Source organism: Rhodnius prolixus, unplaced genomic scaffold (assembly GCF_049639745.1).
Source record: "Rhodnius prolixus isolate KJV_2025 unplaced genomic scaffold, Rpr scaffold_7, whole genome shotgun sequence".
Lineage (NCBI taxonomy): Eukaryota > Metazoa > Arthropoda > Insecta > Hemiptera > Reduviidae > Rhodnius > Rhodnius prolixus.
In genome coordinates this window covers 26,585,463-26,612,400 of record NW_027411582.1, presented here as the reverse complement: position 1 = coordinate 26,612,400, position 26,938 = coordinate 26,585,463, and the positions used below count along the sequence as shown (strand labels likewise).

Here is a 26,938-nt window from a genome sequence, read left to right as displayed (position 1 = left end):
AATATATTTACTTATTATATGCGTTTTATTTAAATTTATTTGGAAGCTATTATAACACCATTCAGATACTTTTGGAACATGTGCGAGGCAAGTAAAATACTCTGACCTGGTTCACCTTGATCGGGCTACACACGTATCTTTGGTCAGAATTAATTTGCAAACTGCTTCATTTTCAGGGTTACAAAAATCTCCTTTAATGTGATAAATGACCTGGAAACAATGCCGACGTAAAAGGCATTTTTACTAACAGTTGAACTATGGCACCCTGAGGTTTTTAATTCCGTCCTGAATTTAACACCCATCCCATTGGATGTGTAAATTGGAAATCTCACAGTTTTTCCTCAGTTACTTTTAACAGGCGTGTTAAGTTCGGTAGCTAAAAATAAAAGAACTTGGTGGTGTCACATCGGAATGAAATTAACCTCATATTTTTATGAATACCTATATTTTATGAAATATAAATATTAGATAATGCGTAGCTATTAATACACACGTTTAACTATCGGAGAAGATTTGTCCTCAAAGTTCCCATTTGTTGATAGAGAATAGTTTTTTTTTCTTCCCTACTTAATATACAAGAAGAATAACAATTAAAATTCACTGGGAGTATATTAATTCCGTAATTGGTCTGAATACCGGTGGATGTGAATAGCGTAAGAGATGTCAAAAGGATCAAGATAAACTTTTCTGTTTGAAGACTGAGATTGAAAGCCAATGAAATTTATTCACTCGGATATTATTTATTATTTATTTTTTTCTCTCATAGTTTCCTTAATCAGCTCTAAAATATTTCCTTCAGCTTTATAATTATTGCTTGTGTTAATTCTATTTATAAGAATAGATTTTTTGACGTGTTTAGAAAAACTTGAATAAAGTGATGATGTTTACATTTAAGAGGTTTTAGCCAAAAATTATTTTACAAATATTAATGTAAACGGAATTATTATTACTATTATTTTTTTATATATATATTATATATTTTTCATTTTATTTAAACGATGAAAAGAATAAATCTATGTCTTTTAGAATTTTTTTTTTCCAGTAATGATCAAAGAGAAAGTCTTTTATAAAAATAGCTTTATCGTTGCTCTACATTTGGGAATTATGTTCTTAATCGGGAGCATTTCTAGATTTAAAAAGTGTACGAATCCTTTTCAGTATCATCTGAAGTGGAGTTCAATAATTTTCAAGACTTTACAAAAGTATATTTCGGGCTTTAACTTGAAAAAAAAATTCACTTATAAGAGCAAACAAATTTTAAATTAAAATATTTGTGTAGTTTGTCATTTGTCCACAAGATAGCAACACCTGACAAGGTTGACTGGAGCCTGAGGCTAACACAGACCGTTACATCTCCTACTGTTACCTCCCTTATACTTCTTTACCACTTCCACCATCACGATCTATGTACGTATGCATGATTTTATCACTCTCCTTCTCATACTCTCTCTCTTTTTCTGTATTTTTTATTTCATTTTTTTCTCCCTGTTTTATACTTTCACTTATTTCATTCCATTCTTTATAGAAACCTCTAGTGTCTTCTAATGCAATACTGGCCACACTCGTACGATGTGTTATAAAAGTGGAGTTGTGAAATTTTTTTTGATAGCTGTGATAACAATGTAGTCTTCTATTTTTTTTTTTTTTTTTGTTTGCAATTTTTCTTTCACCACAAACATTTTATTTATCAATCACAAGATGTTTTCCATTTATTGTGGTAAGTACCTACCTGTACTACCTTTAGATCATTTTTATATAATTAGGTAATTGTGTGTAAATTAGGCAACTGTTTTATTAATTTTTTTAATTGCTCAGTGCTAGCTTTTAATATTAATATAAATTTAAATTTATGGTACTCTTCCTCAAACTTTCGAAACACAACTATATTTCTAGTTAAATCAAAGGATGAAATATATATCTCTTACATATTTTATGCAAATATAACAGATTGATGAATATTGTTATTGATAAAATGATTATCATTTACTTTCTCTTGTTAAGTTAAGCCACTTATATTTTTATTTCTACAACTTATTGGTGTTTATTTTAATAAAATTTGATTTTTTTGTTTTAAAAATAAATTATGACCAATTTTTTAAATGAAACACCATTCTTGCGTACGCGACCTCATCCTGTACGTTAATGACTCACTCCTGAGAGGTTTTACTCTCTTTAACATAATAGAAAGTATTTCGGGGGTACATAAATTAGTTACTTGTGAAAATGCTTTTCTTTCATTTACCACAAAACAAAGAGGTAATTTATAGAAGAGATAAACTTTTATTTTTCCTTTTACTTTATGTCAAACATATTTATTGATATTAATCAAATAGAAACTAGATTTAAGAAATGTTCAGTGTTAATTTTATTTATTTTTCTTACAGGTCTTTTAGTAGAACTTTTTTTAATTAGTCAAAGCTTGGCTGTAGAATTGACTGCTCATATATCTGAGAATGGATTGCATGGATTTGTGACCATGTTCGAAGATAATGGTGCTATAAATGTATATACAAAATTAAGCGTAGTCGGCGAATGGTCTTGGAATATAAGAGAATTACCAGTAGATTATACAGAACTTAACGATAGATGTACAGATCGTAAACTAGGTACTATGTAAGTAATTTATTTTAGTTTTTTAATTCTCAAGTGTGTTCATACATTTCATTTAGAATGAAGAAGAATTTAGAAAAAGTTTACGAAAGGAGAAATACGTATGTGTAAGTTTGCAGTGTACTTTCTTAATCAGAAATTGGTATAATCCGTGTCTAGTCTTTTTTAATTTAAATTAGATTGGAGTCAGACTGGAGCCAACTAGTATAATAGGAAAACACAAGCAAAAAAATATTACAACTTTTTTTAAAAATTAAACAAAACTAGAAATTCTTGTCGGTGACTTTATAATTTCCAAAACTTCATTAAATTGATTAAAATATAACCGGTTAAAGTAGCCAGTTAATATAATGAAATATTTTCTCAAAATACTGGTATTGGTATTTTCCTTACTCCTGTGGGCACCACACAAAATACTCCCAATCACTAACAAGGTCATTGCCGATATTAAAGACACTTGAAAAAAAAACAAACTATGAACTAGGTACTCAGTTTTGATATTAATAACGCTTTTAAGATGGCAGTTGAATTTTAACAAATTATCCAAAAATTAGGAAGTGGAACTTTAACATTTTTCAGTTTTTCGCGATTTTCACGAAAATGGGCTCTTTGATTTTTTGTGTTTTCTCCAATTTTTGAAATCCAGTGATACAAATACTTCGAACAGTTAGAGGAAATTATTGTTCGTCGGTCGAGGGTTGAGAAAATATTGAGGGGCCAAGAATAAATTACTTGCAACAGGTGTGTGCCCTGTATAACAGTTAGGGAGGTTCAAAAAAGGGGTATCTCTTTCTGAGGGGGTATCCATTACAGCCTAGATCATATCAGCTGTTCAACTCATTATTTTATGTTTTAATAGGAGGGCGTATTATTGTGGGTTGATTGTTAGTCTATCTGCAAAGCAGATGTTCCGGTCATTTCCTGGGCTAACAGCCTTTACTTTCTAGTAGTATCCATCTAATGCATACTTACTGAGGATTTTTATGGATTTATAGTAATATTACTGTTTTACTAAATATAAGTGAAAGCTCTCCATTCATTTAAATACAGCTTTCTCTAACATTCTTCTAAAAATGGTAAGCGATTGGCTGAGGCCTGCTTTAAAATAAAAATAATCGTTTGTAGAGTTGCTAAAATAGAATTGAATTATGGCTGAATTTTTTGATCGCCAAGCAAATTTTTTTTTTAAAAACAATGAAAACTTCATTATTTTTGTAGATTTATTTAATGCTTTAACCAGGGACAAAGCGAAGCAGATTTAAACCAAATGTTTTCTTTTAATTCATACATCTTTATTATTTAGATTTTTTTTAAAAGTGAAAATGTTGTTCATACTTACACATCTGATTTAAATTAATATCTGAAGCAATGTATCTTTTTAAGTTTGGATTATCTTGGTTATAAACTTTCAAAATTATCTGCTACTTCTATTTCAGTTTAATAGATCTCACACAACTTGTGGGTCCAATCAGTTCAAATACCTCTTCACTGACAACCAGATCCGATCAGTTATCGCTAATCGGACAAAAGGGATTGTGGACTCGTTCCATTTTACTACAATCTGCTTCAGGAGAAAGAGCTTGCGCTACGCTTATGGTAAGTTTTAATTGTGTTACGTAATTTAAATCAAATTTTTGGATAAACAAATTGTAATCCTATTCTAATTTATAGTTTATAATATTAACAATATAGGGCGTAGAAATGTATTTTTTCTTGTAAAATGCTCTTTACTTACCACTGTCTTGCTGTTGTAAGAGTACAATTTTACCCAATGGAGCCAAAAGAATTACGATTCAACATTGGCATCCATTAGCCACCTCAAGAATTCCATTCCATTGTACTCTCCTTCGAGCAGCTGCACATCTGGAATTCTGATGCTTTCAAATTCGGATTGCTTCCTCTTCTACCAACCTTCTTCTGTATGGTTGTTCACTGAATAACTTCTTCGTGATTTAATTTTCGTTCTACGGTTTTTTTTTTACCCTATATCCTGCTGCGCGTGCGTGACTCCTACTGGCCCAGTAAAAATGGTGTCTGTTAAAATTAATATTTCTAGAACAAATGATGATTAAAGTTGATCAATGTTTCTTGATATTTCTTGATCTTGATTTTTTTCTTTAATCTTTCTTTCCTTGAAAAAAATATGAGTCAATATGAGAGCGATACATTTTCAATTTGGGCAAGCAGGGAGTTTATTGGCTGTCTGTCGAACACCAACGCTGTACAGTTGGCATCGCTGGAAATCGTGGCGTGTGTAAAGCGGCAACTTCATTTTTTTTTTTTTTTTGTGGGAGACAGGAGGGAATCCTGTTTTTCTGATCTACCAAAGAAGCTCGTCTCCTTCCAAGTTAGGCGCCAAGGTAGCCTCGCGGTTAGAGGAGTCTAGGCCTTCGATTTTATTTAATGTTTAATATGAGAATTTAATACCAAATTATGTGTTAGCTAGTCGCCTCTGTCCAAGACAATTTGATTGTTGAACGTAAAGCTCGCCTGTATAAATAGGAATTACTTTACTTTTCCTTCGGCTAACTCTGAGGTATTTGATTTTAAAGAGATCCCAACTATTGAATTTGATCTCCATTTTGACAAGGGGTTCTCTTTCTGCTTCTAAGAGCCTTCTTTTGCAAATCTGTTAGTTTAAAACGATGCCAGAGAATCCATTGCAGATTTTATTTTAGATTTTTACGTTTACGTTTGTCAGAGACTGTCAAAGTGCGTGACATTTTCTGACATTGAGATGACTTATTATTGTTTGTGTCAGTCGCTGCTGTAATTGTTTCCTTGCATAAATTTTGTATAATTTTTTTTCGTTATTTCCTGGCGTGTCAGCATTATTGCTCTTGAAAACATTGTTTTCATTGTAAACATTGTTTACGATGAGTCTCTGCCTTACTTCCTGAATTGTGACACTATCAAAACCGTTACCAATGATCTAAGACACGTAATCATAGTGTCATTCTCAAAGTTATATCTATCAGTTTGATTAGTTAGGCTTGAATGTTGGTTATCTGTTGTCACATATGTTACTTCGTTTTATCTTCATTCGAGCCTCATCTTTCAAACAAGCTGCCAAATCTAACGAAGCAATTGCTGTTCTCATTGTTGCCAAGGATCTACCAAGGGTACATCATTTGCATTAGTTAGAATCTTGTGTGATTGTTAGAATCACGTTTTTTGATAAATCTGTTTTCTGCAATCAAGCGCTTCAAACTGCATTTTTTATTGCCAGGTTTACTTCACGCTAATATATCTTGTCTGAGGCCTCGTTCAATTGAAATTTATTTGACATGTATCCTTGCCTCCGTACAGCAGTTAGTGTCTAGTATTGTCATTCCAACTTGGAAGTTATAGTGGATTCCAAGCCTTTCTCTTCATTGTTGTATTTTAACCTCTGTTTTGCTAAATGTAAGGTTACAATTAATTGACGAAATTTATTTTTTTTAAACTTCAATGCTTTTACTGTTACTTCAGCCGTCTTCCTAAATAATCAGTATCATGCTTCAAATCTCAAAGCGTAACTCTTACATTCAGCAATCAAGTACAAATCGTTTGTTGTCTAAAACTGATCAAAAAAGCGTTAATATAAAGAATTATAGAAATACTTCTTACACAATAATCCATACAAAATAAAAAAAATCTTTTCTTTCTTATAAAGCGTCTGAAGCTATAGATCCGAGGCTTCAAGTAATACTCGTATGTTAACGAGTTAAGGCGAATAAATTTATCACAGACCGTAATTCATTCAATTAAACCTCATGCAGGCAGTAAGCTGTAAATTTAACTTGCTATTTTGCGCATCTGAGTGAGATTAGGCTAAAAATCAATGAAAATCAATTCTACGAGGGTCGTTTGAAAAGTCCGTGCAAAGTCAGAGAGATAGCACCACTGGCGCGTATCGAGGTTATGTTTAGTTAGCAGCATCTCTTGGAAGAACACACACCAAGTTTCAGCCAGATCGGTCTATTTCTATGTGTTTGGCATGCGTTTGAATCGAGGAAGTCGAGTGATTTTCAAAAAATGGACGAAAAAGAATTTCGTGGGTTGATTAAACGCTACTTTATGAAAGGCAAAACGCCTCAGGAGACTAAAGAGAAGCTTGATAAACATTATGGCGACTCTGCACCTTCGATTAGGACAAGTTTATAAGTGGTTTCAAAATTTTCGGAGTGGCCATATGGGCACAAGTGACGCTGAACGTTCTGAACGCCCTGTTGAGGTTACTACTCCAGAAATCATTGATAAAATCCATGATATGGTGATGGATGACAGAAGAGTGAAGGTGCGTGAGATTGCTAGTGCTGTGGGCATCTCGAATGAACGGGTACATAATATTTTGCATCATACATTTGGACATGACAAAGCTATCCGCAAGATGGGTGCCGCGATTGCTCACGCTTGACCAAAAACGAAATCGTGTGAAGTGTTGCAAGGACGGTTTGCAGCTGTTCCAGAAGAATCCGCAGGACTTCGTCACTGTGGATGAAATATGGATACATCACTACACTCCTGAGACCAAAGAACAATCTAAACAATGGGTTACCAAGGGGGGAATCTACGCCAAAAAAGGCGAAGACCGTTCCTTCGGCCGGAAAGATTATGGCGACTGTCTTTTGGGATTCGCAAGGAATAATCCTCATCGACTATCTGGAAAAGGGTAAAACTATTACAGGTGCATATTATTCATCGTTATTGGACCGTTTGAAAACCGAGCTGCAAGAAAAACGCCCACGATTGGCCCACAAAAAAGTCCTTTTCCATCACGACAACGCACCAGCTCACACCTCAGCAGTTGTGGTCGCAAAATTAATGGAAATAGGGTTCCAACTCGTTTCACATCCCCCCTATTCTCCAGATTTGGCTCCCTCGGACTACTATTTGTTCCCCAATATGAAGAAATGGCTGGCGGGAAAAAGATTTTATTCAAACGAGGAGGTGATTGCAGAAACGAATGGCTATTTTTCAGACTTGGACAAATCCTATTATTTGGAAGGGATCAACAAACTAGAGCAGCGTTGGACGAAGTGTATAAGCCTAAAAGGAGACTATGTTGAAAAATAAAAAAGGTTTACCCCAAAAAATTAAGTAGTTTTTATTTTGGCACGGACTTTTCAAACGACCTTCGTATACCGCACTAACTCAATGAAAACTTCTAAATTTATGAAGTATGCGTACTTCGACGATTAAAATCAGCAATTTAACAATTTATTTGCAATTTTTTCGAATGAATTAAGAATTTTTAGTTTCACAGCTTCTTTTAAGTGGATTATTAGGAAAGTTTTGAATTACATCTCCAGTATCTAATTCCTCCAAGAATTGTGCGAATTATAATTTCATAATAACAAATAAATTTACAAATATTATTACACTGATAAAACAATTTAAAAATACCAAAGTTACTGTTCAAGGTAACTCGAATAAATCTTACTGAACAAACATTTTATTTTAATTCAATCATTTAATGGAATAGTAAGAATTTTTATTGATCTATTATGGGATTTTATTGCTGTTTATTTCAAAGAAATTGATAGTTCCTCATTTTTTATTGAAACATATTGAAGAGTTTTACCAATTTTACGCGTAATTGAATTTTTTATTAGAGGTAATATCCTTAATCCCATATTTAGCTGTTTTCGTTATGATTTATACTTATATAAACTGACTCTCATTTAATTCAATAAAACGCCTTGAAAGGAATGTTGTTGACCATTGAGCAATTGTATACGTACATTTGTGTTGACCTTAGTTGACGATCCTGAGTACCTACAACATTGTCCCATTAATATAAAGGTTATTAAATGATTCACGGTATCTATAAATTATTTATGTATAATTGTATTTTCTTATGTCCTCCAATTAAGTTTAGCACTTGAATTATATTATACGTGTAATGCTTTAACATTTTATTACCATTTAAAATTTTATTATCAAAATAAAGTAATTTCAATATTGTGGTAAGAATAAGTGGTGTCAGTTTTCGCATTTCATTTTATTTTTATTCTATAAATCTGACTTATTGTTAACGTAGGAATGAAAATTTATGAGCTCAAAGTAAATACGTTTTTTTTTTTTTCAATCAATTGCACTATATTTTAGAAACTATTATCCAACTTAATCTGATGACTTACTGACAAAGTGCATCATAATATAAAATGACTTAATAACCTGATCATTATTCTACCCTTTCATTTTGTGGTTTCTAGTGGTGAAAAAAACCTTTCTACCTTATTTTAATGTGTTTAATCTTCTTCTTCAAGCTCAATGGCCTCAATTCTTCATTGGTCCGGATCCTTGTAAGATCATCCTCATTTTTGGGACATAAGTAAGCCACTGCTGGTCTTATTATTGTTTTATATTTTTTCCTAGATGATGCCGTAATGCTCAGCACGTTTTGTGTAGCAAAAACAGGCTATCTATTACCTGCTACTTTTTCTGTGCCGTCATATTTGTTCCAGGTAGTTAAAGTAGTTTACTAGAAGCGGTCTTTCAGCTACTCCAGCTGGCACCGTTGAGTTGTTATTCCTTGAAGTCTTCATAAAACTTATCCTAAGACCGTTTTTTTGTTCTCTATTAAAGCCCTAATCGAGGGTTCCAGTTGTTCGTTCCTCAAAACGACGCCGTCTACGAATACCCCAGTTTAGTTAGTTTTAGTAACTATTTCTCCAATCTAATATCTTAACTCAGGGCAGTGTCCTAGGTCCTCTTCTTTACTCCTTATATACAGCAGACATAACTCAACATCCAAATACCATTCTTTCCACCTTTGCTGACGATACTGCAATCTTATCTCCTCATTCCGATCCTCTTATCGCTACACGAACTCTACAAACACACATCAACCACTTACAGGACTGGCTTTTCAAATGGAGAATCAAAACTAACGTTACGAAGTCAAAGTTTATAGTATTTACTCTCAGACGGAAAATCCTACCTCCTGTCATCTTGAACCAAACTCCTATACCAACTGTGGACAAAGTACGCTACCTTTGATTGTACCTAGACAAACGGTTGACATGGAATCCCCCATACTAGACTGAAAAGACAAGAAACTAACCAACGCTACAAAACTTCTCGCCAGACTACTTGACAAACGTTCGAAACTTAACCTACATAACAAAAGATTCTTATATCTACTGTTAGTGCGACCCATTTGGTCATACAGCCCAGAAGTATGGAGATCTACTAAGCGTTCCAACTTACTACGCCTCCAGACATTACAGTCCAAAAATACTTCGAAAACTACTTAACTCTCCGTTCTATGTATCTAACCTCACCATCCATAATGACCTCAAAATTCCTTTCGTTACAGATCTTGCTAACACTCGTTTCTTCAAATTCATCATTCCTCTACAGCAGCTCATCCTAACCCCTCTCATAGAACACCTATCTTCCTCCACATTACCAGGTAATCCTTTAAGGAGATTGAAGAGAGGCCATCTTCTCTTATCGTGAGAGCAAAGCACGTTACTAGAGTGACACCACTGGGTGCCTTCTCCACTCATGATTTTCTTCTATTTCTTTCACCATATTTGCTTGTTGCAACAACTGTTGCAGTGGTAAATTACAATAAAAGATTAAAAAAAAAAGAGTATAATTCTGCTATTTAATCTTCAATAACTTATTCAGATTTAATTATCTTTTTCTTCGAGAAATTATTCTGAATTGGCTTTACTGGAGACCTCGGTATTTCCCCAAAAAGAATTTTTCCCAAGAAATATATTTTTTTTAAATAAAGTTCCTTAAAATGATTTCTTAATCCTTAAAACGATTAATGGTTATTTATTTAAGCGGAAAAACCTGCTAAGAAAACAAATTGTATCTATATTATAATTGAAGAACGGAAAATAATTATAATTTTTAAAAATAGAGCCACGTAAGATTGGTTTTATATAAATATAGTTATTTATTTAACAAGTGTGGAAAGTAGTACTTTTCCTCACGCGAGGCAGGGTTTGCACGCACGAGCGAGCGAAGCGAAGTGAAGCTTTACACTCGAGTTAAATATTATATTTTTTCTGCAACCATTTATTAACTAAAAAAATTAAAAATTTCATTTTTACAGTCTACAAAAAGTAATTTATTTATTATAAACATTTATTGTTATATTACAATTATTTACATTACTTACGTATTTACATTACTTATTACATTTTCTGCTGTTTCTTTTATTGATGGAGGAGTGTTTTCTAAACAGGAATCACTAGAATCCATTTTAAATTTCTATAAGGTAACACTATAACCTTTTTAACTGTTATAATTAAAAATATCTAATTATTTATTAAAGTATTATTTTTATTTCTATATTCCTTTCAATTTTTATTTTATTTTTTAATATTCGTTTTTTAATTATTTAGTTACGTTAAATAAGCTTATTAAAGTTTTACAGAAAATATTTTTGTTTATAACAAAACTACTTATATCAAGGAAGCACAATAAAGTTTTCCCACACACTAGTGAGGAAAGTGACACTAATGGGAATTTTTCCCCACTAGTGTGGGAAGTTGGGCATTACATAGCTGATTTTAATTGAGTAATGAGAACTTCCCTACATGGTTGCAGAAAAAAGTATATTTTTTAAATAAAATCTACAGTGAAAAATAAAATTTGAAGGTTATAAAAAAGTGGTGAATAGCCTCATTTGACATTTTCTCACCTGCTATTCTGTACATCTAAATTAACTTTTAAAAACATTCAGCCTTTTCAGAATATTTATCTACACCTTGTGTTAATTATATGTTTTGTAACTTAGGATTCAAATTGTCAGTTAAATAGCTATTATTAAATGAGATAAAGAGGTTTTAGTTTTAAAGATTTATTTTAATATTATTTATTTAACTAGCTTCGTGAGTGGCCAGGCCCTTAAATTATGGTGATGATATTTTATCAATTTTTGTTTCAAACAGTTCCGATATAACATGCACATCTTCCTATCATTCAAGAAGTTTTTGATGAAGGGCACCAGTAGAGTCTGAAACGTTAGGAAATAATAGTTTTTTTTTGCTTTCCACCATAATATCTTGATGAATTAATATACAATATAGACCGATTTTGCCGGCTTATTGGCCAAAAATAGCCTAACGCCCATTGAAGTCAATTGTATATCTTTATTTATGGAAGTATTTCAATATTACATATTGCCTTTATCGCCCACCAGATCACTGAATATTCTCTACTAATTTAGAGCTTAATAGCAATCTGCTAGTCACCAAGGACACGTCATGAATAAATTTTTCAAGGGCCAATGCCACGGCCTTATAAAGATCTAAAAACTGCTCAGGCCATTGTTTACGTCTTTATATTATATTTAAAAGATATTCAGTAAATGTAATAAGAAATAATAATATTTGAAACAATTAATATAAATTAATTGTGATTAATATTGACTTTATTTGTATTCAATAAAGACATCTACGAGGTGTGGCTATTAAATACCGAGACTATTGCTGTAAAACATTTTATTTTAAATTTATTCAAATTTAGTTATTATCACCTTCAATATACACCCCTCCCCTACCCCTACAACGCTCCTTGCGAATTTACCATTGTTCGAAACAGTGCTGGAAATCTTTTTCTGTGAGCTCCTTCATGACGCGTGCCGCTTTTTCTTTCACTGCTTCAACCGACTGAAATCGAGTTCCTTTTAATGCAGATTTGACTTTGGGGAATAGATCTAAAGTCACATGGGGCCAGGTCAGACGAATAAGGCGGATGGCCCTAAAACTGGGATGTTTGGCTAGGAACATCTTCGACAGACAATGCAGTGTGAGCCGGCGCGTTGTCTTCATGGAGAACCCCGTGATTTGTTCTTCCACAAATCGGGTCGTTTTTTTCCTTACTCTATCACGGAGTTAAGCAAGCACCTCACCGGTAGTAATGATGATTAATTATAATCGATATTTTCATCCGTTTTGGACGTGGAAGGGCGACCCGGGCGGTCATCATCTCCGACGTCTTCTCGGCCATCTTGGAAATGCTTGAACCAATCAAAAATTCGCGCACGTGATTAAACATTCATCACCATAAACTTCTTGTAATAAAAGATAAGTTTCAGTAGCGGTTTTACCCAGTTTCATGTGAAATTTGACGACAATTCGTTGCTCTACTACGTGTGTAGTATCATGTTTACGGCAAAACGAAACTAACACCTCTTACAGAAGAGAAAGAGAAGGCTTTACGCTGCACAGTCGTCGGTCGTTAAGATTTGGTGCATGCATAGTTCTTCTGTAGCAGCATCAGTCTCGTTACTTAATAGCCACACCTCGTATCTACTAAGATCTAAAATAATAATAATAATAATTTCAGGCTAGCGGCAATAGCAGTGTGGAAATAGCTGAAGCAGATTTTACCGGTGAAAATGGTTTAAATGGTAAAGTATTAGTACAATGGTTTGGAAGTAGTTCAGCAACAGATGCTGTAATTTATACAGATCTTTATCACGTTCATAGTCAATCAAGAAGTACTCATCATTGGAGAATTTATTCAACTGATATTTTAGAATCTGATGCAGGTAAGTTATTACGTAATAACTTTTCTGTTTTTTTTTTAGAGTTGAAGAGAAATTTCAAATATTGTTTAAACATTTCTTGAATATAATTTTTGTTTGACAAATAAATTAAAAGTAAAACAATTATCTGCTTGTTTTGATACTATTAATTTATTTAAATGTTTATTTATCTTGGCGATTACCCAACATTAATTAAGTGTTAAGGTAACAAGCGAAGAATTTTATATGAAACTTATGCAAATACAAGTTTATTGCAACTACTTGTGATGTATTTTGATTAAGTAATAATTTATTCGCAATACTAGCTTACCTATTTGTTATTTTTGTTTTTCAATGTTGGCAATGGAAGTATTTGGCATCAAAAGTAGTGGATAGATTAGGTTATACTTTTCTGGTAACCTCAGCTTAGAGGCTCTCCACATTTACAATTTACAAACAAGACTCTTTAATTCTTGCATTATTTAATGTACAAGGGTGTTTTAATAAAATTCGTGGGGAAATAGCTGAACTGCTTTAAAAATAATTCATTATGAACTTTGTTTTAGTTTTAAAAACTCCATATTGTGCCCTTTATAATCGGGCATGTAATTGTTCTTTTTTTAATAAGTACAAACAACTTTTACAGCCACAATATTATTGGGTAGAATGCAAAGTAAATATTTTAAAATTAAACTTTATTGTATTGTGTGACAAACTGAAGGGATCAGATATTGTAGATTTGCATTTAGGACTGACAAAAATTGGAGATTATGAGCTTAAAGTGAAGCATTTATTCTCAGCCTAATGAGAAGGTTATTTTATTTCTTTTAAAAAAATTCACAACTTAAACGAACTTTAATTATAATAAAATCTTATAACGTAAGTTAAGTCCGCGAATTATAATTATTTATGGACTTCTTTTTATTCGCTCTTTTAATAATCCTCCCATATTATCAATTAAATAATTCGTAAACATCTATTGATTTCAATACTTTTTGAGTTACTTTTGCCTCACTTGAGTTTCTGCTGTGCACTTTGTGATTAGCTAAAAGTACCAAGGCATGTTGCCATTTACGAGGGTCGTTTGAAAAGTCCGTGCTAAGTCAGAGAGGTAGCACTACTGGCGCGTATCGAGGTTATGTTTAGTTAGTAGCATCTCTTGGAAGAACACACACCAAGTTTCAGCCAGATCGGTCTATTTCTATGTGTTTGGCATTCGTTTGAATCGAGGAAGTCGAGTGATTTTCAAAAAATGGACGAAAAAGAATTTCGTGTGTTGATTAAACACTACTTTATGAAAGGCAAAACGCCTCAGGAGACTAAAGAGAAGCTTGATAAACATTATGGTGACTCTGCACCTTCGATTAGAACAGTTTATAAGTGGTTTCAAAATTTTCGGAGTGGCCATATGGGCACAAGTAACGCTGAACGTTCTGGACGCCCTGTTGAGGTTACTACTCCAGAAATCATTGATAAAATCCATGATATGGTGATGGATGACAGAAGAGTGAAGGTGCGTGAGATTGCTAGTGCTGTGGGCATCTCGAATGAACGGGTACATAATATTTTGCATCAACATTTGGACATGACAAAGCTATCCGCAAGATGGGTGCCGCGATTGCTCACGCTTGACCAAAAACGAAATCGTGTGAAGTGTTGCAAGGACGGTTTGCAGCTGTTCCAGAAGAATCCGCAGGACTTTAAGCGTCGTTTCGTCACTGTGGATGAAACATGGATACATCACTACACTCCTGAGACCAAAGAACAATCTAAACAATTGGTTACCAAGGGGGAATCTGCGCCAAAAAAGGCGAAGACCGTTCCTTCGGCCGGAAAGATTATGGCGACTGTCTTTTGGGATTCGCAAGGAATAATCCTCATCGACTATCTGGAAAAGGGTAAAACTATTACAGGTGCATATTATTCATCGTTATTGGACCGTTTGAAAACCGAGCTGCAAGAAAAACGCCCACGATTGGCCCTCAAAAAAGTCCTTTTCCATCACGACAACGCACCAGCTCACACCTCAGCAGTTGTGGTCGCAAAATTAATGGAAATAGGGTTCCAACTCGTTTCACATCCCCCCTATTCTCCAGACTTGGCTCCCTCGGGCTACTATTTGTTCCCCAATATGAAGAAATGGCTGGCGGGAAAAAGATTTTATTCCAGCGAGGAGGTGATTGCAGAAACGAATGGCTATTTTTCAGACTTGGACAAATCCTATTATTCGGAAGGGATCAACAAACTAGAGCAGCGTTGGACGAAGTGTATAAGCCTAAAAGGAGACTATGTTGAAAAATAAAAAAGGTTTACCCCAAAAAATTAAGTAGTTTTTATTTTTGCACGGACTTTTCAAACGACCCTCGTACAGAGAAATAACCTAAATATCAACCGTTAATAATAATCGCCCATCAAAGACTATGATATCATTAAGCTTCTGATTTGTGTTTTGTTATCCAGTTCTCTTAAAGAATAAAATAAAAGAACTTGAAAGGAAACATTCAAGGTAGTGTCCTTTGTTAAGGAATTGTGCATAAAGTCCTTCTAATGTTAATCCATAGATATTTATAAGTATTCAGCCTTAAAGAAAACGGAATAATCATTCCAATTTCCTGTTTTTAGTTACAGAAATTATACCAATTAAGTTTGGAAACATACTGCATAATTAGTCCTAACTTGATAATACAAAAAATAATAATGTTGTGGCACAAACCTTCATTAAACAACCTAGGATATAAGCACCTATAAAAACAAGTTTATGTTTAAATTAACTAGCTAATTAATTACTATAACCTAAATAAAATTACAAAATAAGTCACCTAATTATGCATGTTTAGGGGATGAACAAAATGTTCAATTTAATTTGCGAGTATGTCAAGGGCATCTACCTACACTTTGCAAATTGTTAAACTGGTTTTTTTTGTCATTTGTTTCGTCAATGTTTATTAGCATGAACAAAGTTTCATCCGTTTTGTTGGATTAAAAGAAAAAAAAGTAACTTTTTGTTATGTGATGTACATATATTGCCCTAATCACCTCAAATTTAGATGCTCAAACTCAAATTTTAATTATTTTAAGTTTATAATATAATGAACCTTTAAAAAGTAGAAAAAGTTATTAAAATAGGAAATGATAGAAATAAATAGCTATTATGTGACATAAAATGAAAGATCTATTTTACTAAAATTTAATAACTTGTTTACTTTTTTAGATAGAGAAAAAGAAAACTGCAATTCTCTGCAAGAAGTACTATTAGATCTTAGTACCCGTTTGGGTGAACTCAAAGTCGGAGAAAGACAATTAATCAGAGATCCTGGTTTACAAAGATTAGATATTTTAAATCCTAAAAGATATCTTTATTTAGTTTTAATTGATAATCACCATCCGGATACGTTCTTTGGTTGTGCTCGTCTTAAACCAAAACATCCAACATTTGTCAAGTAAGCATGTCAAATTTTAATGTATTAACAACGTATTATTAACAATAAATTTATTTATTTAGAGATAAAACCGAATTATAAGAATTTTTACAGGGCATTAGTGATGTCACACGGTGTAACTGGTTATCTAAGCCTAGAACAAGAATCCATACTTACACCGACTAGAGCAGTATTAAATATAACCAGAGTAATGGATCCAGTTTTAGGTGGATTTAGAATTCATATGTTACCAGCGCTTCCACCAATAGATGGATCGCCCATACTTGATCAATGTAGACAAATTTCTAATGTATACAATCCAACCGATAAAGGTATCGCAGCACATGCACCTGTGCCAGGTAAGGAAAGATGGTTTACATTATTAATTAATTTTTAACTTTAAGAAAGGCTTTAACAAAGCGTGCAAAGTGTTATGCAATAACGTCAGACTTTTGAAATAGAATTTCAGCCGCAAGGCTTTTGAGAAACACGCTTTAGCCTAGTGACTGCCTACAGAAATGGTTACATTCAGCTTGTGTACACTTCATTGCGTCTGTAAAGCAACTGAATATCTTCTACACTAGGACCCTTCATGTATGACATTTATCGTTCCATAATTATTTAATCAATGTTCACTGAATCATGCTAGACAAGACAAATTCTTGTACTAGATCTTGAAACCTAGGAAAACGTGTAAAGCAAAAAAAAAATGGAGCAGAGGATTTAGGATTATGAGAAAGTATAAATGCAAATTTTTTAAATAAACAAGATGCACATTTGATTTAAAATTTGAAATTGTAAAATAGTGCAATTGACAAATCTACAACCCGGATCTCACGTTTTTTGTCTTGCAGCTCTGAAGATGAAGTAAATATATTTTGAAACGTTGCTGTAAAGATTTTTTTAAATTTATAACTAACCAAAAATCAAGATTCCTCAAAAATAATAACTTATGAATTTTTTGAAGATAAAACTTGCAATTTCAACCATTTGTAGGTATGGACAGTCAAGACAGGTACGCTGTGGGAGATGTCAGTGGCAAAATTGGTTATGCTGGTGAAAGGGAATGGGACAGCTTTTTGCCACTCATTGGCAAGCATAGCGTAGTTCATAGATCTTTGGTTATTTACAGGTATTCATTATCTTGCTTTTATTCATGTGTAATATTATTCAATTTTGTAAATAGAGTATAAGAATTAAAAAAAAAAATAATAATTTAGAAATGGAGAGTCTGGCGTTGAAGAACCCTGGATATGTTCAACTTTAACCAGGTATCTGTGGGACCACCCAGAATACAAAATGCCCGTAGTAACTGCTGAAGCATTTTATAGGTAAGTACTAACACAGTGATTGGAGGGGGGAGATTTTTTTATTAAAAAAAAAAAAAAAAAATTCTATAAACACTTTCAAGAGACCTCAGAATCTTAGGTGATAATTAAAATCTATATAAGATCGCAACTTCTTCTTATAAGAGGTAAGAGAGTGGAAAAAATGAATGCACAAGATTTGTGCATTAATAAATTTCATTATTGCAAATATCATTGACCGTAAAGGAAATACGCAGAAAAGATTTCCATTAAAAATTGAAGGTCAGGGCTTCCAGCCAAGATTTTAATTTTGTATCTTGTAAAAATTTATGAGGACCGAGAATTAGTTTTTTTTAAAAAAAAGAAAAGTTGAATCATTGTCATGATTCAATCGCATGTCTTTCAAAATAAACTTCAGAATTGATTTTCTGCGACCTTGGAATTTTAATCCATTTATTTATTTTTTGTCATAAAGTCTACAACGTAAAAACATTTACTTTGACTGCAATAGAGAAAAGTAAGTTTAACAAGATTTAAAAGTAATTATTAAAAAAATATTTTAAAAATACTGAAATTAATTACTTGGCAGAGTTGGACGTTAAGCTTCGCCTGCTCACTGCATTGGGTTGGAAAAGAAAAATTGTTGTCTTTTACTGAAAACTCTTCGTAAACACTGTTTAGATTGTGAAAACTAAAGAAATTTATTTTGTGTAGGGAGTGATAGTTGTAAGAAATATTTTTCAATGGATATAATATACAGGGTGATCCATTTAAAACGCACCAATCGCTAACAACTTTTTAGGAAAGCGGAATTCCGAAAAAACCCACGAAGTAAACTATATGTTTTTTTTTGGACTAGTTTCCAAATTTTTCACTCCCGATGCTGTATCTTCATTTTTGGCGGAGTTATGGCCAAAAACCCGATTGGGGTTACATAAGGACCACTGGTTTTGACAATGATTATGAAAACTACATAAAAAACTGTGAAAAATTACGTTGACCCCGTTTCGATATCCCTAATATTAGTCGAGATATTTAAGATCAAAGTTACAATTTCATCTTATTCGTGATCGGTTTTCAATATTAATTTTCCACCAGAAATACACCAGTTTGGGGTGGTCCTCTGACAGCAAAAAATGTTATTGGTGACACAAATAACAAAAATAATAATAATTGAAGATTTAAAAACATGTAGTGTAATGTAATGGTTATGGGTGAATCAGGATAAATTTGTTTTATCATCAAATAAAAGCAATCATCACATCATTTTAATGCACCCAGTATGCAAGACTACTTCACCTAACATTACGGTAAGAAATTTTGCCAGGGTGTTGGTTTGGTGGACAAGAGCGTGGCTTTGTAAGTGGGAGATCCCCAGTTCAAATCCCGCGTATGACTACACTTTATTAAAAAAAGTATTATGATTTTTTTAGTAATAAGAATGATTGCATACGCGGGATTCGAACTGGTGATCTCTCACTTACAAAGCCATGCTCTTGGCCACTAGACCAACACTCGCCCATCACTGGCAAGATATTCTTACCTATCGCGTGCTCTTCTTTATGATTAATAAATATCCAGATTTTGAAATGGTCTAGCACCTTTAATTTTAAGGATATCGAATTGCGGTTTCCGGTTTCTTTCATAACTTTTTATACTCTTTAAAAGTGTGTATATGAAAATGGGGGTCAACTGCGAACCCTCACTTTTGGTCGCGCGTCAGCCGCGTATGCGGGCAGGAATCTAAAATGAAGTCACATATTCTGAAACTAGAGGTGACGGGCAACAAATTTTTCCTCTACTCAGATTAACCGTTTAAGCATGAAATGCATTTGAGCCGTCTTAAAATGAACACCCTGTATATGTATATTTTTTTTTGTTATTACAGATATCCAATTGTTGGTCGAATTATATTCCATCAACCAGCAAAACCTTATTATGGCGAAACTACCATACTAATAGAAGGTTTAGTTTATTCAGATGGAACTTCTTTAAACACAACTAATGAACATAGATGGGGTATTCATATCAATCCGCCTGGCAAAGATTATTTCAATTGGACGGCTAGATGTGTTTCAGCTGGTCCTGTTTTTAATCCTCACAAGGTAAACAATTATTCTAAATTTTTCCTCAAAATAGTGTGGTTATACATTAGAGAAAACAAATTATACGGTAACTAGTTAAAGAGTTATTTATTTATATAAACATACGACATTTATGTTGTAATTATATTACTATACAAATTATCTGTTGGCTTATATTGTAAATTTACACAAGGTTTTTCCCGGTAATAAAGATGTCTGATGCATATTTAGACTGTTTCTCCAACAGACTCTATTCTCTAATTAACATAATAAGAGTAACCAGTTCTTATTGGTAATGAAGGTCAATGTATTAACTAATGATATCCATGTAGTTTATTCAAATGTATTCAATAGTAATGTGCTGAACATAATTCCGTTACTACCTTTCATTTTCTCTCGTATGAAGAAGACCAGTAATCTTGCTAGAATTTGGATTCTGAGCTCTCACCGGAAATAAATATTTTATGTTCCAAGGAGTACGAAAAAATGGATTTTCACATATTTGTCTGTTTCTAAGAAGAATCGCATATAACTAAAAAACTTAAAAGATTGCAGCTCAACAAATTATTTTGTTAATTTTTTTTTAACGATAAAGTGAACTATCTTTTAGTACTAATTTAAATTTTTAACAAAATTTAATTACGCAAATTGCTGTTATAAAAGGGTAAGGTCATGTTCAGTCACTTTAGATTCTTTTATTTGTTTTGTTTAGTTTTTTTAATGTCTTTAATTTGCAGTGAAGAAATAACTAACTTTAAAAAGGTTTTCTAGTTAAAAAAAACAACTTTAAACTTTTTTTTTTATTGTTTTATTCTGTTCTAGGTAAATGAAACTGTAAATGCTGAATCTGTTATTGGTGATTTATCTAAAAGACTTGCACATCTTGTAATTTCTGGTTCAAAAAGTGTTATACTTGAAAGTAGAACTCTTTTTACTCTAGATAATCTACCCTTATCAGGTTTACATTCCATTTTAGGCAAATCATTAGTGATATTTGATGATCATGGGCCAAAAGCAAGAGGCGATAGGCTTGCATGTTCCAAGTTAGTATATTACTACTTTAAGTAGTTAATCAATTTATTTGTTTTTCGAAACCATTACCATAAAAAGTTAAGAGAGGAACAATTATGCATTAGATAAATAGTTGGGAGATTTGTTAACAACAAAAATTAGCTCAAACAGAAATCATTTCACAAAATAGAATAATATATTTTTTTTTTAATCTTATTTTGCGATTGGCTTTTATCATTAGGTAGTGACATTTACTTATAACTAGTACGAATAGTTCCGTCTAACATATCTTAAGTTCCTTATATTTATATCTGTCATCGTAAACCTATTTACGGTCAGGGCTACACCAAAAAAAGGAAGTTACTTCGGATAAAATTAGCAATATTCTATTAATAGACAAGAATTTCATTGTCTAAATCAGGGGTCGGCAACCATTTTAAGTAGAGAACCATTTCTTCTTAAATAATTTTAATAAATCTTACCAAGAGCCGCAAAGATGATAGTGTTAACAAACTCTGTAGATCATTTGTATTCATAAATTACTATTTTATGATAATCATTAACATTTAAATGTTTTATGTATTTATTTTCACATATTGCAAAGTAAATAAACAAATAAATAACTAAACCTGTGTTTGAATGATTTTTAATATAATTCTATTCAATTTCAAACCTATCACATTTAAAATTATTTTTGCAAAAATATCTTTACTTTAATAAATGAAATTTTCATTTGTTTCAAAAAAATTGAAATATACTTACAATTTATTTTGGACAGGCTGAAGAGCCATAAAATTTGGATAAAAGAGCCGAGGGTTGCCGACCCCTGGTCTAAATAAAAGTTACTTATTTAGTGACATTTCTTTAATTTAACTCAGATTTCAAAGTTTTCAGGCAGGCCACTGTTGTCATATGATCAGTTAAGACATTCATCACTTTTTAATCATTTTTTGTTTTTGTTTTTAAGAAATTTTGTATTTTAATCGGTATGTCTTTATAAACAGGATAACTAGTATATTCAGGCGTAAAGCTGTAGCTAGAAACTGGTTTGGTAACGGCTTTCAAACTTCCGTTTCAGGAAAAATTGAATTTTTTCAACAAACTGAATATGGAATTACTGACATTGAAATGAATATTGAAGGTTTAGAAGATGTTAAAGACTATCAGGTAGCAATGGTTAGTTAAAAGAATTTAAAATAAATTTACTTTTATCAACCCATTAACTTGTAGTTTAAATTATTCTTTTGGTTTTTCTTTTTCAAAGACTCCAGTCCTGGAAATCCTTGAATTTCCTTGCGAAGAAACAACTTTATATGGAGTATATAATCCTCATTCAGCCAATACTTATCAAAACCAAGGTGCTACTCCAGATCAGTTCCCAGTTGGTGATCTAAGTGGTAAATTTGGCCATTTACTTGGACATTCTAGTGTACAAAAAGTTGGTTATAATGATTCAAATTTAATGATATTTGGACAGACCTCTATACTAGGACGTTCATTAGTATTCACGTCACATGCTACTCGCAGGAGGTTTGTTTATATTTTCTTTTTCTAAACATTTATTAGTTTTTAAAGTAATAGAAATTGTTTAACTGCTTCCTGATGTGTCAGATGGGCTTGTTCAACCATTGAAAGAGGATACGCGCCTTCTGAAGCGAGAGAACTCAGAGCTATTGCATCTTTTCATCATCCAAATGGCTTTGCTTATGGTTATATGAGAATGGTTCGTACATATATTGGTTATATTCTAGTGATTCAGTTGGGTTGAATTGTGATCTGTAAGTCTTATTGTTTTTTGTTTTACCCCAGCCAACCATTCTTCTGAAAAATAGCCAAACTTTTTTATTAATGCATAATTTTTGGTTTAGATTTCCACTTCGTAAACTATAACACTTAGTAGGATGAAAAAAGTATCCTACCTTTATTTTTCCCTCGCAAAATAAAGACGATAGCGCGGCGCCACTGTACTCAGTAAAGGAAGGCACCTTCATGCACATGTGTGAATTTTGTCACCGCCTTCCAGCGCGTCAGTCGCTGCCTGTGGGTCGCTGAGTGAGGTGCTACACAACGTGTTTGCCGCATTACCGATTCTCTCAAGATGACTGAAACATCAAATTTTGTCAAAAGCTTGGTGATTCTCAAAGCGAAACAATTCGTAAGATTCAGCAGGTGTTTGGAGACGAAGCGATGGGTGTAACACAAATTAAGGAGTGGTTCAACCGCTTCAAAAATGGCCGCACATCAGCGGAGAATGACCAGCGTTCTGGCTGACCCCAGACTGCTCGGAGTGCATCCGTTGTTGAGACTGTGCGAAATTTGGTGATGGCAGATCGTCGCTTGACCGTGCGGGAGATTGCCAAAGAGGAATTGTTGTCGGCGACAACAACTTGGTCACTCTTCGCTGATGTGAGGCTATTTTGAAGCGGTTGAACCACTCCTTAATTTGTGTTTCACCCATCGATTCGTCTCCAAACACCTGCTGAATCTTACGAATGGTTTCGCTTTGAGAATCACCAAGCTTTTGACAAACTTTGATGCAGTGTCTTTGCTCATCACGTTCAGTCATCTTGAGAGAATCGGATCCGGAAGTCGGAGAGTCGGTAATGGGACGAACACGTTGAGTAGCACCTCACTCAGCAACCCACAGGGAACGACTGACGCGCTGGAAGGCGGTCACAAAATTCACACATGTGCATGAAGGTGTCTTCCTTTACTGAGTACAGTGGCGCCGCGCTATCGTCTTTATTTTGCGAGGGAAAAATAAAGGTCGGATACTTTTTTAGACAGACCTCGTAAAATAATGATCTTTTGAAGGATTTCAGTAGATTTTATTTTATTTTTTAAAATTTGCTTCTATATTTGTTTATTAATGTCAAAAATTATTAAGAAGTTATTATTCTTTTTTAGACTATACCTCTTTTGGGTCATAATTTTTGTTCGCCCATAACTTTTAACTGTTAATATGTTCAAGTAAAATGATCCATTTGTTCTAACATGGAGGAAATTTTCTAATTATTTCAGACTCAACTCATTCATAATGATGGAAGTAGTAGTGACACTGTAATTGAAGTAAACGTTAGACATCCTGGGAAACATGATCGGAATATTGTAAGTAACGCTGTCTTAGTATGTATAGTACGTAAGGAAAGTGCCTTTAATAATTGAAGAAAATTTATATTGTACCTTGTAGACGTTCCATCATAACTGGGCAATCTACGTAAATCCTGTAGGAGTGGACGCAGCTGTAAAAATTCTTAATACAAGATGTACCGCAGCAGGTTATATATGGAATCCTTACTACACTCAGCTTGCTGATCCTTTGAATGCAAGTTAAATTTATTTTTGTTTTATTTGTTAAGATTTGATAACTTGAGATTGACGAAATGAAACAATTTATTGCTCAGGATGAACTGTATAGGAGAGAGTGTGGGCCAGATTTACCTCTAAGATGTTATGTGGGAGATCTATCGGGAAGATTAGGTACCATAGATTTAGGAAATGGAAGAAAAGTATTTTCGGATCCTAATTTACCTCTAGGTAATTACAGTTTGTGACATATTTAATTAAATCTATCTGTTTCTTTTACCATTTAAGTTTTAAATGTTTTCAGCTTTTTTGAATTCGACAAAAAAAATTAAAAATGAAGTACTCAAAGGGAAATTCAAAGTATTCACTTTTAAATGTTGAGAATATTTGATTTCGCGAAAAGCGTACATACATTGATTAGATTCCCCGCTTGATGGTTGGGCTAGAATCTACCCAGAAAGAACATAGTATATCCTCCAGTTATTTTAGATGGTATGGAGTTTGTGGACTAAGTAGGAAGACATGAGTTATTCTTCTCCGAGGAGTTCAACTCTAAACCCTTCGCAACTACACTGTTTGCTCTTCATTCTAACCTAACGTACACAGGCTATTCATTGTCTGGTGGCCTGTCAGGAATAATTGTTGAAATAATGCCTTAATAATCGTAGGTGTAATAAAACTTCTTAGTCTGCTTTTGGTTTTCACTTACTGAATTTCGGTGTGCTTTATTATTTCTTATTCTTTGACGGTTGCTCAAAAGAATTCAGATCTCTTGCAAGCTTAAGAGGAAGCGGTTTCAAGGCGAAGACATCGTTCTGATTACTAATTTCAATAGACCCTCAAGTAGTCCAACACTAGTTTTAAACAGACTTCTTAAGACTTCAGTATATAGGTTTTATAACTACAGAAAAGTGTCCACTGGCACAAGTTCTCTGCCTTTAATATTGTGTACGAACATATCAATTAATTACCTAAAAGATTATTCTTTTAAAAGAAGACTATTTTCACTACCATTAATGCTATTAAAGAAATGATAATCATTCATTTTCAGAGGGAAAAGTCTCAGCCATGGGTCGTTCAATAGTTATACTTAATAAAGAACGTGGAAGTGATAAATTTGCTTGCGCTAACATTGAACCAGATTATGATACCATAAAATATGTAAATGTTCGAAGACCACCAAAATTTGTGGTGTAAGTAGTGTTGGTTAATTGTTTATTTTATTTATTTGAGTATCTCAATTATTATGCCATTCCATGATATCCTTGTTGATCTGAAGTTCCATTATTTTTGTATTTTCTGCAATCGCTAAATAACGTCCATTATTATACAGAATTTAGTGAAGTTAGTTCCAATTTGTAAACAACTATGTGTGGTAAATTAGTTATTTTTCGTTTTTTATATTAATCATGCACACAGAATCTTATAATATATTGTGTTAATAAATACAATTTGAAAGGTTCTATATTGTAAAAGAAACCTCTCACTTTATTTATTCAAACATCATGATGTTTTGACTGATAATTACAAGCGATAGTGATGAATATCTTCCCGAAAGTATTTCTCGTAAAAGTCCAATCAAAAAACTAATATCTTACTTAAAACTTGCGAATATAATAGTTACAAACTAATAGTCAACAATCAGTATTGACAACTGTCAAATTAATCAACTAATCTGCCAGTTATGGAAGTAGTCGTAGAACAATAAATATAATTTCTAAATAATGAAATTAAAATATTAGCAGTTTTAATTTGTTTCTTTATTTTTAAATTTCCATAGCTCAAGTGAATACAATATTCTAAATTCAGTAGTCTATTTAACCTTCAGCGGGTAGACTTATCGTCTAAGTTTAAAGTTTATCTTTTAAATAAACTGCAGAAAAAAAAATTAATAATGCATACTTGAGAGAAATGTTTCATTTGAAAGAAAACTCAATTTTTCACTCGTGTACACGCTAATAACTATTATTTCCCTATTTTCCAGCTCTCAGTTTTTAGAAGATATTCGTAAAGTATTGGGTGTACCTGACTGGTTTCTCACCGTGGATTCCAGGAAGACAAATATTTTATACAATGGAGCTTGCATACAACTTTTAATTCATTTCAAAGGTAAATAAGATAGTTTAATGCACATTATACTCGTTTATAAAGCTGCATTTAGTAACTGTACTATTTTTAAATTTATTAAGGTCCACAAGCGAATAAATTAGAACAAGACTTCAGTCGACTTCTATCATCTGGACGATTGAGTGAACCTAGTCTATATATACCTGGCTATATTCACAGTAAAAAAAGACCTTCTACAGTGTCTTATAAACTTTGTTCTACAAGTCCAACAGATGAGAAAAGCTTTAGTTTAAGAGGTGATGCTGGGAAGGTTCAATCTTCTCAGATTTTATTAATGGTAATTTTTTCATTACAACTTAGTCGTAACAATTTTTTTTTAAATTCATTTACTCTTATTAGTTATTTATTTAATAAATTAATTCTTTGTATGCAACGATTCACTTATGAAAGTAGCCATTTTATTTTAATTTTAACTTACCTTCATTTGATTGTTAAAAAGCTCAACAAAGATGATTGGTGTAAACGACTACTTACAATTTTCCGGTTAAATATTAGTTTCGGAAATTTGAAACGAAGGAATACTTGCTTGTTCTAGAAATTTAGAAATTAAGAAGTAATAATATTTTCATCATTTCTTGTTTGAAGTCGATACTA

General features: G+C 32.8%; 1 protein-coding gene across 2 annotated transcripts in view; it reads left to right on the top strand.

Annotated features, from left to right (window-relative positions):
- Positions 1-26,938, top strand: part of Rsod (superoxide dismutase family protein Rsod) — a 36,284-nt gene that overhangs the window by 5,299 nt on the left and 4,047 nt on the right. Inside the window, exons 1-20 of one of the 2 annotated variants that reach the window (XM_074114581.1) lie at positions 1,302-1,407; positions 1,526-1,717; positions 2,385-2,613; positions 4,047-4,206; positions 12,910-13,114; positions 16,302-16,530; positions 16,624-16,868; positions 17,506-17,641; positions 17,730-17,840; positions 19,705-19,921; positions 20,723-20,943; positions 21,916-22,087; positions 22,176-22,441; positions 22,523-22,634; positions 23,933-24,019; positions 24,102-24,236; positions 24,316-24,448; positions 25,269-25,410; positions 26,202-26,326; positions 26,407-26,621. In XM_074114581.1, coding sequence (XP_073970682.1) covers positions 1,699-1,717; positions 2,385-2,613; positions 4,047-4,206; positions 12,910-13,114; positions 16,302-16,530; positions 16,624-16,868; positions 17,506-17,641; positions 17,730-17,840; positions 19,705-19,921; positions 20,723-20,943; positions 21,916-22,087; positions 22,176-22,441; positions 22,523-22,634; positions 23,933-24,019; positions 24,102-24,236; positions 24,316-24,448; positions 25,269-25,410; positions 26,202-26,326; positions 26,407-26,621 — 3,159 coding nt within the window. In that variant the 5' untranslated portion in view covers positions 1,302-1,407; positions 1,526-1,698. Of the gene's footprint in view, positions 1-1,301; positions 1,408-1,525; positions 1,718-2,384; positions 2,614-4,046; positions 4,207-12,909; positions 13,115-16,301; positions 16,531-16,623; positions 16,869-17,505; positions 17,642-17,729; positions 17,841-19,704; positions 19,922-20,722; positions 20,944-21,915; positions 22,088-22,175; positions 22,442-22,522; positions 22,635-23,932; positions 24,020-24,101; positions 24,237-24,315; positions 24,449-25,268; positions 25,411-26,201; positions 26,327-26,406; positions 26,622-26,938 lie in introns of those variants that run through there. The other variant, XM_074114580.1, reaches the window with a different exon arrangement.